The sequence below is a fragment of the Meles meles genome, chromosome 4, assembly GCF_922984935.1.
Source record: "Meles meles chromosome 4, mMelMel3.1 paternal haplotype, whole genome shotgun sequence".
Lineage (NCBI taxonomy): Eukaryota > Metazoa > Chordata > Mammalia > Carnivora > Mustelidae > Meles > Meles meles.
In genome coordinates this window covers 153,583,446-153,596,731 of record NC_060069.1, presented here as the reverse complement: position 1 = coordinate 153,596,731, position 13,286 = coordinate 153,583,446, and the positions used below count along the sequence as shown (strand labels likewise).

The 13,286-nt window shown below is 47.8% G+C and overlaps 1 protein-coding gene across 11 annotated transcripts in view; it reads right to left on the bottom strand.

Moving 5' to 3' along the window:
• ITSN1 (intersectin 1) overlaps positions 1-13,286 on the bottom strand; it is a 212,285-nt gene that overhangs the window by 54,860 nt on the left and 144,139 nt on the right. For all 11 annotated transcript variants that reach the window (XM_046002823.1, XM_046002821.1, XM_046002820.1 and 8 more), the window contains 4 exons: positions 9,993-10,240; positions 6,974-7,133; positions 3,540-3,745; positions 2,681-2,763 (listed from right to left, as the gene is read on the bottom strand). In XM_046002823.1, the coding sequence (XP_045858779.1) occupies positions 2,681-2,763; positions 3,540-3,745; positions 6,974-7,133; positions 9,993-10,240 (697 nt within the window). The remainder of the gene's footprint in view (positions 1-2,680; positions 2,764-3,539; positions 3,746-6,973; positions 7,134-9,992; positions 10,241-13,286) is intronic.

The following is a 13,286-nucleotide window of genomic DNA, read 5'->3' as shown; positions in this document are numbered from 1 at the left end:
AATGTTAATTAATGGGCAGAAATTTAGTATGGAGGAATCCTTTTGGCTCATTGTAAGAGCCTCTGCAGGGGGTACTAATGAAAGCTAAAACAAACACAAAAAAACACAAAGCCCCCTAATGCGTGTGCTAATGTGGGCAGCTCTGCGTTGTGGGAGAGCCCTCCAAGGGCTGCATAAGCCTCTCGGTGGCAGGGACTGCTGGGGAGTGCGGACCCGCGGCAGACCCAAGGTCATCCAAGTGTGCAGGAGAACAGAAGCCTCTGTGTCTTGAGTCCTCGGTGCGGCTAAGGCTCACCTCCAGTTACCACTGGAAAACGGATTTCCCACACACGGAAATCAAAGTCTGGCGGTCTTGATAAGGGCATTCTTCTTTCATTACTATCTTCCTTCCCCTGGTTTCTCCGTCCTCTGACCCTTCCCTTCTGTGCTGCTCTCTCACTTGACCCTTAGCGCGAGTGCGGCCAGTTCAGACAGGGTCCTGGGCAGATCGGCAGATCGAGGCTTCTCCCGGTGGTTCCTGAGCTGCAAAGTCGCTTTCTCAAAAACGGATCCAAATGTTGAAGCTACTTTCAAAATGCTTCAGAAACTTCAGAAGCCTGAACTCTGGCTGAACCTATGGCTGCAGTCTGCGATACCAAGGAGACTAGAAAAGACCGTGGCTTCGCTCGCCCCACTGTGCACAAAGGCATCTGCGCGACTCGGCGGGGACTCAGTGAGGACAGGGACATGGGAGGAGGGACCCGCGGTAGCACTCACTCTGACCTCCCTGCGGAGACATTTACCACAGGGCACTGGCCATTCCCAAACCTACAAATCTATTCAATCTGGCGTATGGTTTACTTGAAATGTGATCGCCTTTATGCGGTCTAATAAGGGGCTCATTAATATACCTTAACAGCTTTCCTCTGAACGTCAACTGCCAAGTTCTCCCACGGCACTCTGGAAGGCCAGCGATCTCCCTCCCAGTGTTTTCTAGTATTCCTAAATCACCTGATGGTGAATGTAATAAATGTCAGCGGGGATGACACTCTCTCCGTTACCCAACTTTAAACGTGTGTGGTTCACCTGTGAGCTCTGCGAGGCCTCAAGGGACAAGGCCTCCGTATGTGTTTCCAAACAAATCAGCATTCATGGGAACTGTTCCTAGATGAGAAGGCCCGCTGCACCGAGTGGCTCGCCATCGACAATCCAGGAAACAAAGTAAAAAGTCAAGAACGCTAGCGGACGCTCACGGACCTCTCTCCTAAATGCCTGACACAGCTGATCTCCTAATCCTTTGTAGTAACTTTCTACCCAAAGGGGTGTGCACTATGCCCACCTTCCAGATGAGGAGGCGAAGGCGTGCTCACGGGTACTTGGCTGGCAGGCGAGCGCCGGTATAAGCTTCACTGGATAAAATACCAGTGAATCTGGGCAGAATCATAAAATTTGCTTTATACAAAACTGACTACACACGGTGTGTTTAAAAAGCTTTTTGGTGCCTCGTTCTGCTAACATTAGTGGATAAAACACCCATTCAGATGACTGATTAAGCACATATAAACGGAACTCTGCTAATGTTTGTTTCGGTGGGAACGGCAAAAACGGGATCCAAAAAAATGCTGGATTTGCTTGGCAGCGATGAGGTTTCTACGGCTGCATTTATAAACTACAGACATTTTTGCTTCTCGAATTCCTTTTGGAAAAGTAACTATGCTACCGTGAGTCTGAAAGGGCCAATGCACCTTAATCCTTGCTGTTTCCCCTGAAAGAAGTGTTTTCGTAACTCTGTCTTTCACAAGGCGCGCTTTCCGAGGAATGCAACAACTTCATGATGGCGAAGAAACTAAATCAAACACACTCTCTGCAGAGAATTTATCTGAGGAACCCACGAAAACTTCAGACACAACCGGGTGGACCTCTGTCAGCTAGGGGCGCTGATCCAACTTCTGGTGGAAAGTCTGGCAGCTTCTGGCAGTGGTCTTCAGTTCGATGAGAACGGCCACACCGAATGCAGAGAAGACGGGAGATTTTTACCACTGGAGCCCGGATTACATGGGTTTCATTCATTTTAAACCCCACACCGTGCATGGGCACGGGTGATCCTCAGAATTATGTCATGAAAACAAAGACCAGGAAATCAAGCTGTTAATTATTTGCATCGTAAATACTCAAAATGATATTTTTAGGCCTAAATCCCCTGATGTGGTTATTTACCAGGAACCGAAAAACTAAGCTTCTCTGGTTCCTTTGAGGTCAGGGAGATGGCAGAGATTGCCGGCACAGCTTTACTCACTGTGTCACTACAGTTTTACAACAAAACGCTGATGTAGAGGTCAGAGGAGAACGGGCTCTACTAGGGGAAGCAATGACCACGATTTGGCCACAGAGATGCTCCCAAAACTGGATCCCTAGCGACGCTGATGGGCCTCTTTTAAAGGTCAAAGGGCTCGTGACCAAGTATCATGACAAGACTCGGAATTTATGGTCAGTGGATCTGATATGGTTTTGAAAGTCTCCGTGAAATACTCTGCTTCGGGAAAGATCTAACCTCTCTTTTTACCTCAGAGTGGGACACACCAGACGTCAATCAACGTAGTCAATTTTAGAATGAAATCCCGTCTCATTTCAAACATTCACTGCTCATATTCCGTGATCCCCAGGACCCTCTTAAGGAGCATAATTGGACTCGGGTTCTCACCTTCTCCGGAAACGGCCGGCTTGGCTGCTGGCGAAGCTACTCTCTTCAGACTAGCAGGACTTTCTGAAGAACCAGAATCCATGCTGGAAGAGGTGGGAAGAGAACGTACTTTAATTTTTATCTTCAAAGAAATGAACACAAATGACACTGATTTTTTTTTTTTTTTTTTTTAAGCTGCTTAATGTTTAAAACTCTGCCCCACCTATAGCGGAAAGAGGGGCACTTCGCTCAGTGAAAACACGGAATGTGCAACAGATACCAGATTCTGAGCTGGCATTCTTGCTTCTCAGTACTTGCTACGTGGGGTGAGCAGCCAATGTACTGCTCTATTTGCAATCATGAAGAACAGATGCTCGTCCACGATTTTTTTTCTCTCCTTCACACTCATAATTTGTTTTGAGCACCTATGTGATCGCAATAATTGAACTACAACTCTTATGTTAAAAGAGCCATGCTCTAAGGCTCCTAACAAAAGAGAAAATTCGTTCTTTCCATTACTTCCCCAAATGTTTGGGGCCTCTAAGTCTTCATGCGTATCTGGTGTAGGACTAGGCACTAGGCACGAAGAGAGGCATAGTCTGCACCAAATCCCCAAGAATGTTCCAGGTCTCAGAGTAGAATTCCCTCTTATAGAAGTACTGACAAACAACATACGCAGCCTTCCGCACGTGTAGGAAAGGAACGACCACTTATTTGACAGAGGCTGCCTTCTGCAGGCACAGCCCCTAACTTCCATAGTTAGAGGATCCGGAAGACAAAATTATCCTGCAACCCCCTCTGTGAATCTTAACCCGTGCAAGCAATACTTTAATGCCTAACATTGTTTTCATCTAACAGAAGCAGATAAACACAAAAATACCTTGTAGATTTCCTTATGGGCCCTGAAATGAGTTTCACGTAAGACTTGGGGAACCAACCCTTCTGACCTTGAACTTCTCCAAACCACCACATGTCTTGCTGTTCCAGGACGGTGATGACATCATTTTTGTTAAAATTTAAGTGGTTGTCTTTTTTGGCTCTCCAAGGATACAGCGCTTGGGCCTGTAGTCCCTCCACTTTCTCGCCCTTGTGTGGAAACACATAAAGGACCTCTCGTTACTCCGCGATCGGTTAAAATTCCGGCGCTATCCAGCCAGCGCACATGGGCGCATATGCGGCCACGAAGGGCCCTGCTTCGGGGTAGCCCGGGGGCTGGATGGGTCCCTGTGTTTTGGGAATCACTTCTTTTCAAAACAAGAGGCGAAAACCTGCCAGCCTGCATTGTCTGGCCGTCTCGAACACCCCCTGGAACCAAGCCAGGGGGTCATAATACGTTTTGTGGTACCTGGCTCTGTGCCTCTTCCGTCTGGTTCTACTTTAACCCCCAAGTGGCCCAGGGCACCCTCCCGCATTTCCAAACGCATTCGGACATTTGGTGGAAGACTGATACGGGAGCAGAAACGGTATGAAATCTCAAAGGATAGTGGACTGATACTGAGGTGAGATGGACACAGGAAAATATGCCCCATGTTGGACTGTGCTCGTTTTAGCTCCTTTTTACAGACACGGGGCGTAAATGCGTTGGGATCCCCTGTGAACGTCTACATGCCAACATGGTTACAAAGAGGAATGAAATGCCACCTTGGGCTCCTCGAAATAATTTGGTGAAAAGACTTTATTAACCACAAAGCACCAGTACGATATTCTCAGCAAAGACTGCACAATTAATGCGGGAGAAAGAGGTATACACAACCATCCATAGCACTTGGCAGAATGAAATCTACCACCGACAGGCTCCAACTGTTCACGGCGGGGACAGAGAGCAAAGAGGAAGGAATTCTGCCCGAGGGCCACAGGGACAATGTCACAGAAGCGGCGGCATTGGAGTCGGGCCTGGAAGGGCGCGGAGGCCTGTGCAAGCTAGGGCTTCGGAGGAAGGGCACTCCAGGCCCAGGGCACAGCACCGGCAAAGGCCTCGACGTGGCGCACTGCAAAGGGTCCGGGAGGAGGAGCACAATCCTGGGGTGCGTGGAGCCTAGTTTCATGGAGGGGTGTAGAAGGAGATGTGGCTGGAAAGGTAGGGTGAGCCGTTTATTATATTTTTAAAAACCATCATATAAAACCATTATAATATCTTAATGCTAAAAAAAAAAAAAAGTCAACTTTCCATCCTATGTGAAAATGGACAGAAACAAAGGATAATGGCCAAAGACAGCTCAGTCAGAACCAACATGTACTTGCCTTTAGAAGACATTTTCCTAGCGACACTCGATGGTGAGCACTGACGCAGGTCAAATACCCCAGCGGCCACGCAGCCCACCTCTCCACCCGTCTTCCCGGGACCTTCACCTTCTTCCCCTTCCATCTCGGCTCCACACTCTTTCAAATCCCAGAGTGTCTGCCTCATTTTCCTTCCTTGGGTTCCCAGGAGCTCCCCGTCCCGCGGCCCGCTGGCTTGCGGCTGTTTGGCGCTGTCCAATCCTCCCGCTGTTTCCATCCGTCCCTCTGCCAAGCCACTTCGACTGGCTGAGCCCTCGCTAGCGTCTCATGAACCCTTCCCCGGATACGCCGTCCCTGTGCCTGCCTTGTCGACTTTTCTGCGGGACACAAGCGAATAACCCAGCCCAGAGCCAGCCAGACACAGCCTGGCCTCACGGCTGGAACCCCAGGCGTGTCACTTAACTAATTTCGTGACTTTGGACAACTGTTGCCTCTCCCTAGGCCTCAGTTTCCACACTGTAACAGAAACGCTTCCTCTGAAAGGTTAAGGATGTGGAGTGGATCTATCCACAGCGTTGCTGTGACAGTAGTAACGATCACAGGAGCAGCTTCCCTTTCCCTGCTGTTTCTAACCCCGGGCTATCAAGTGTGGCTGCAGAGAGCAGAGACAAAGGGAAGGGACGACCGGTCACACATTCAGGTTAAATCTGGCCTCGAAGTCCCTCACTCTTCTTGGCTGATTCTGCACATTCTGCAGCCCTCAGGGTCCGCTCCCAAGAGCGCAGCCACACGGTCCCCCCTGAACTCCTTTTTCTCCTTTATCCTCCTCCAGTCTCTCCTCACCCTCCCTCTCCCAGAAGAAGAATCCTGTCTTCTTTCTGCGCCCTGCACACGGTTCCCACCCTCCACCATGAAGTTCTCCGTGCCTGACTCGGTGGCTGCCTTCTCCCCAGTGCCCTCCCTCTGCTCTGCTCCTGTGACTTCAGGGTCACGAACCTCTCCACTCGCTCTCTGTGCTTCCCCAGCCCTTCGCAATCCGTTTCTCCCAACCCTTCCCAGGTCACAGGTACACTCTTCTTGCTACACTGATTGCTCTCTGCCCTGATCACCAACCCCCTTTCTGCAAACAGTGGAGCTGGGACAGAAGCAAAGGGAAGGAACCCTTCTGGGCGGGAGCTCCTCCTCTCCCAGGTCGGAAAACACACACACACACACACACACACACACACACACACACTGTGCATTTTCCATTTTCTTGCTCTGTTCTCTCCTTTCTGGAGATCTCACCATGGCCTCAGAGCTGATCTATGTTCCCACTGCCTGTCAGATGGGCCCGCGTGGTGCCCGACATTCACCTTAAACTGAACACATCTACAATCCGGATTCTCCTTCCCACTAGAAATCATTTTCTCTTGTGCCCCCGTTTCTCTCTGAGGTCAAATCCTTGCCTCAATCCGTGACCGCTTTCCTTTCCTTTGGCTCCAACAGAGTGTGACTCCGTCCTGCTTAGCGGTCGCTGCTGCCCCAAGTCCTCTGCCTGCCCCTCCCCATGAACCTGCTCCAGGTCAGAAACTGTCCCCCACTCCCAACTGCCTGCCAGATGGGCATCTGCTCTGTTTGATTATCTACAGACATTCCCTTCCTTTATTTTTGCTGTAGTACATCAACTACTGCTTTGTTGTATGGAGTAGTAATATTCAGAACAACTACTTTATCCTGTTCACCTATAATCAGCCAATCTTTTCCGATATATACTCACTGGTCTCCCCAGATCAACTGGCCCAAGGTTTTCCTGAAACGCTCTGTCCTACCTTAAAGCCTCTCCTCACAGTATCCTCTGGCTGAGGGGCCAGCCCGTTCCGCTGCCAAATAAAATCAAAATGCTGTTCAAATGCCACTTCCTGTCAACCTGGGCAGGAGATTACCCTCCTTGGAACTCTCCAGACTCCTTAACGCTATTGGGAAAACGTGAACTGAATTCCCGCTGCCACCTGACCCGGATACGTAGAAATAACACTGTGAAGATGCACTTGCCAACGTGCTGGTACTGGGTGCAGCAGGCTGGGACTTCACACTCCCACCGACTGCCCTTACCTGGCCTAAAACAGGAGACGGAGACGAGCCAGTGGCCGTGGCTGGAGTAAATGCTGATCTCTGCCTTAGCTGGCCGGCACTCGGCACAGTGAGCGAGGGCTGAGCAGCCCATGCGTCCCAGTTGTCTGTCTCTGGCTTCTCGTTCGTGCTGGTGGGCCACCTGGAAGGAAACAGAGGCCACCATGAGAAGCAAGTCCTTCCTACACGCCCGCTTTTCACCCACAGCAAACAGAGACGCACTGCATTTATGGGGCTTTCTAAATTCACAAACAAGACAGGGTGGAAAGAGGTTCAGCTCGGGTTCGAGTCCAAGCTTCACGCCCTAGTGATGAGCCTCAGGCAAATGACAGCCATCTCTCTGAATCTTCATTCCCTCGTTGATACAATGGGAACAATATTCTGCCACTTTGTCATTTGTAAAAACAGTACAGCTAGCAAAAAAGAAGTTAGGCAGCACCCGTGAAAACATGCCAGCTTGGCAGCTGGCGCTTAATGCCGTCTCTCTGTCCCCTCCAACCCACAGCAAAAACCAGGCCACATGTCCGGCCACCAGGGTAAGGACAACTGGGATCCTTATAGCCACTACTCATGCGGGATCTCAGGGATGGCTTTAATATTGTGATTTGTATAATGTTAAATAAATATATCTGTGTGAACGCAAATCCAAACATCATTTACTCTTTACGTCTTTGAGACACAAACACATCTGAAAATCAAAATAATTCCTTTGAGGGGCACCAGGGTGGCTCAGTCGGTTAAGTGTTCGACTCTTGATTTTGGCTCAGGTCATGGTCTCACAGCCATGGGATGGAGCCCCATGCTGGGCTCTGGGTTGGGGATGGCTCTGAACCTTCCTGTCTGTCTGTCTGTCTCTATTAAAAATTAAAAAAAAATCATTCCTTTGTTAGACTGCAGATCCTGACTCGGGTTTGGAAAATAAGACGTCCGTAATAATAGCAGGAGAAGTACACACCACACATGTATTGCAGGAGAGAGTCACAATGACTGGACCACAGCAAAATGAAATCTTAGAAAACAAAGTATTTGTCTTCTATGTTAGTCTTCGTTTAAAAAAAGGTCAGAACTTGGGGCACCTGGGTGGCTCAGTGGGTTAAAGCCTCTGCTTTTAGCTCAGGTCATAATCCCAGGTTGCTGGGATCACGTCCCACATCGGGCTCTCTGCTCCGCGGGGCGCCTGCTTCCCCCTTTCTGTCTTTGCCTGCTGCTCCGCCTACTTGTGATCTCTGTCTGTCAAATAAATAAAAAAATCTTTAAAAAAAAAAAAAAAGAAAAAGGTCAGAACTGGGACACCTGGGTGGCTTAGTCAGTTAAGCGTCTGCCTTCAGCTCAAGTCATGATCCTGGAGTCTTGGGATGGAGCCCCACATTGGGCTCCAAGCTCGGTTTGGAGTCTGTTTTCCCTCTACCTCTTACCCCACTCATGTCCTCTCTTTCACTCTATCAAATAAATAAAACTTTTTAAAAAAATGTAAAAAGTCAGAACTTTTTAATCAAGATCAAGACAGAACGGGAGAGTTTCATCTTGGAATCATACTAATAGAAGACTACTTTTCAGGGGTGCCTGGGTGACTCAGTGGGTTAAAGCCTCTGCCTTCAGCTCAGGTCATGATCCCAGACTCCTGGGATCAAGCCCCGCATCGGGCTCTCTGCTCAGCAGGGAGCCTGCTTCCCTTCCTCTCTCTTTACCTGCCTCTCTGCCTACTTGTGTTCTCTGTCAAATAAATAAAATCTTTAAAAAATAAAAATAAAAAAAGAAGGCTACTTCTCAGCAGAGGCTAGATAGGGAGGACCTTTCTTAGCATCTGCAACCTTTTATATGAAAATAGAAGTATGAAAAACTTGCTGATCCTTCCATCCTTCTGTCTACTTCCTCTGCCCTTGGTCAGCATACTTTTCTCCCGTCTGAGTCATCTGATCTTTCCCTAGCTTTATGTCTTGACTCCTGGCCTTCCATCTGTTTCTTTTCAGAGATGACTAGACTTGGGAAAAAAAAAAATTTAAGTAAGATACTTCTTACTCAAATCACTCCTACTTGACTGCTTGCCTAAAACACTTTTATGGGATGCCTGGATGGCTCAGTTGGTTAAGCATCTGCTTTTGGCTCAGGTCATGATCCCAGGGTCCTTGGATCCAGCCCCGCATCAGACTCCCTGCTCATGAGTCTGCTTCTCCCTGCTGCTCTGCCTACTTGTACTCTCTCTCTGTCCATAAATAAAATCTTTTTAAAAAAAGAGTAAAAAATAAATAAAATACTATTCGACAACTGCACACATAGATCACGGTCCTCTATATGTAAGCGTGGACAGCAGTTTCCTCCATCATTTCTTTTTTTTTTTTTTTAAGATTTTATTTATTTATTTGACAGACAGAGATCACAAGCAGGCAGAGAGAGAGAGGAGGAAGCAGACTCCCCACGAGCAGAGAGCCCGATACCGGGCTCGATCCCAGGACTCTAGGATCATGACCTGAGCCGAGGGCAGAGGCCTTAACCCACTGAGCCACCCAGGCGCCCCTCCGCCATCATTTCAAACCTCAGCTTATAGGCAGTTTCTAAGGCCATTTCCCGATGACCCAGGGCACACCCGACACGTGTGTACCAGACTGATGACAGAGAATAAAGCAAAGCTTTGAAGGAAACAGCTTTCTATCCTGTTCAAAACCATGTGACAATTCAATTTCTTTTTCTGACCAGCAAAGAAAGGGCTGGTTACAGGCAGGAAATGACTGTGCTGACTGCCCCGGGTGTCAGATTAGGAAATGGCATTTCTCCGTTTCTTCCCCCCCAGGAGAGCTGTAGACCAGCTCGAGCGCGGTGAGACGAGCGGCCCGATGTCGCGTGTGCCCGGACGGCTCACTACGCGGTGCCAAGCGCGTCACACCCAGTCCGCTAGCAGAGGGGTCGGGGAACGGGGTGATGGAATAAGCCCGCCCCTCTGCGCAGAGGTACAGCCCCAAACCGTGACAACACTGGAAAGAAGACTGAGCAAGCCTACACGCACGTGGAGCTGAAGTCGGCCCAGTTGTTGGGGGTCGCGGAGGGCTCCGGAGCGGTCACTGCCACAGGAGCTGGGGGCTCGCGCACGGCCAGCGCGGGGGCGGGGGCGGAGGTCGGGTCAGGCCCAGGTTTGACTGGAGCGGGAACCTCGTTTTCTTGGATTTTCTCTGCATAGTTTGCAGGGAACCATCCTGTCTTTCCTTTTAGTTCTCCTCCAAGCCAGCCCGGTTCTCCAGTTTGGCTCTCATCCACCTGCAGGAAAAGTCACAAAGTTTAATCACCCTGGAGCTCAATCAGCCCCTAAAGACATTAGGTGCTCCCCCGGGACCAGGGACCAAGCCCCAAGCCTCCGACCCCAGTGGACGGACACACCGCACGGACGCTTCCTCACCCTATTCTCCTCTCCGTGTCTGGGAAAACGGTCTCTAAACATTAACTTTGAACAAACAGTATGTGTTGGGATGCAAGTTCTCGTTCTTTCTGCCTTTTTTTCTTTCTTTCTTTCTTTTTTTACAATCCTCCCCACTTTCCTAGCAATGGCAGTTAAGATAAAGTGACTCAAGCCCTCAGGCCCATAGATGAAATTCTTAGAGTTACCTTGAATTGGAAAGTGATGTGATAGACTTCATCACTTGGGAGGAATTATTAAGAAATAATTTGACTTGGGCTTATGATTTTTTTTTTAAGACTTTATTTATTTATTTGATAGACAGAGATCACAAGTAGGCAGAGAGGTAGGCAGAGAGAGAGAAGGGGAAGCAGGCTCCCTGCTGAGCAGAGAGCCGGATGTGGGGCTCGATCCCAGAACCCGGAGATCATGACCCAGGCCGAAGGCAGAGGCTTAACCCACTGAGCCACCCAGGTGCCCCGGGGCTTATGATTTAAACCTGAAACCAAAGGGTGCCATCAACATTAACTGGTACTCTAAAAACCTCTTAATAACTAAGCGGTATCTGTTGAGCACAGGGATGAGAAAGATGAAAACACCGTCTCAGATATCTTAGATTTCTTCCATGGGGAGAAAAGATGCTGTTAACCTACCTAAAAGCTCTTTAATTTCCTCATCATTTATCTAATTTGAATTAAATTAAGAGTTTATTCATGGCAATGGCCAATTTTATTAAGGTCCTGTGTTTTTCTTTTATATAAATTAGTATCATAAAAGTGCACTTGAGAATATAGAATTCTGCTGTTTAAAACTCTCACAGATGTTATTATATCAAGTGTTTTTAATGTTTGCATTTTAATTCTAACCTAAAAGGATCCTTCCCAATCACCAGGATGGTTCTACTTATCTTTATGAGTTACCCCACTATTTTATGAGCAACAGGGGAACGACTTTGGAGGAAAATTACGTCACTGTTAGAAAACTGTTTTCATTACTGTATCAAATAAGGGTCTATCAGAGACCTTATCTTATTTTTCTCCCTTAATATATACAGCCCGAGGAGGTAAAACGTTGGACACTTCAACACACATTAATGTTGCTTTTGAGAAATCATAGAAATGAGTAGGCAGGATCTTAAAAATGATTTTGGAAAAACAGAAAAAATACCAGTCTTCTAACTCATTCAAATACACAGGAAAAGTAAGTAAGTAAATAAAAAATAAAGCCCCAAACATCTACCACCTGTATTCAGGGCAGAGTCGGTGCAACATTTATTAGCAGACTTGAATTTTAAACATGCTTGGGATGGGCCGGAATAAAGTCGAATTGCACAGCTTACGATTTAGCTCTACAATGTACTTATAAAACCCCCCGTGAGCAGGAGACACTGGCACTCTGCTCCACCTTAAGGAACCCTCACTGTCTGGGGTAAAAGCAGTGTTTAAAACTGAGCACGTTCCAAGGATTTCCCCAAGATAAAGAGCAATACTGCTGCGGAGGTTCTATTTTTGGCTTTACAGTTCTGATAGTCTTGCTAACGCTTGCATCAGATGCGAACACATTAGCCACTTCTCATTCAACTCCCCCGCGCTGTTTTGTGCTTACGTTTCTTTTTCTGGGCAGCCCCAACTGTTTCTCTAGAGGAAGATTTGAGATGACATTTTTTCCCCACTTGGATTTTATGCGAAATGCAAATGGCTAAACGCCTTTTCTTCTTCATTTATATTTATTGGTGATATTATGACATACTTAAACATCGCCACAGCTCTGCAATGCAAACAGTTGTTTCGAGGCCAGATTGTGCTGGGGGATCCCCAACTCCTGGGCAGGTTCGACAACAGTCAAGCTCCCAACCCCCTCCACCCCTCGTTCTAGGACCAAGGTGATGTCAGGCAGGAGTGAGTGAGGAACGAATGAGAGCCTGACATAGGGACTTAGCCTCAGACGGCGAAGGGTCATGGTTAAGAGTAGAGCTCTGCAGTTAGATTACCCCAATTTCAATACTGGTTCTACCGTTTATTAACCAGGTGACTATGGGCAACTTGTATCTCTTGGTGTCTCAAGTTCATCTGTCACATGAGGATAGCAGTACCTGTCTCATTATGGTGCCTATGAGAATTGTGAAATATTTAAAATGCTGCCTGGCATATGAGAAGTGTTTAATCATAAGAGTTTTAAAAGCTACCTCTCCTGTTGTCCACCTCTCTGTCTGTACTGAAGCTCTCTTGTTTGGGCTTCGGTCCAATTCTAAGAGCCTAGTCCTCACTTTCAACTTTAGGGAACCATCCCTGGTTTTCTGTATGGGGCGCTCTCTACTCTAGGAACCTGCCTGGGACCCCGGGCCCTCTGCGTTTGCCTTTTTGCCAGCAGCAACCCTTTAGGGGCTGGAGTTCAATCCTGGATCATGGCCTGTCTGGAACTGCTACTCGTCTTGTCCAAGCAGTAGAACCTTCTCAAAGGTCTGCTGCTTTACTCAATTATGTTCGGTGCGTTACTGTCACTCCCTTGACACAAAGGGTTTTATTTGCTTCACAGGACTTTTGGGACCGACATCTGGAATTGGATGCGAAGTCCCATGGGCAGGTCTAGCTTGTACCCCAAGTAGCTGATCACACCCAGCCCTGTTCTGTTCTGTATACTTAGGAAGCAGACACATCACCATATCAGCCTCTTATCTGTGCCAACAAGAGTTCCCCCATCCTTCAGGGTAACCGTGAGATCAGTTTTTCCCTTTTAACCAAGGAAATTCACTGGTCAAGTTTGACCGAACAGTAGTCTCAATTAGCCTGATTTGTTTTTAAAGGAATCCATTAATTTTAACGTATAACTTAAAGATTCAGAGGATATAAAAAAATTCACGCCTAACATTAAATTAACCACTTAGAAAAAGAACAAAGGTTCTCATATGAA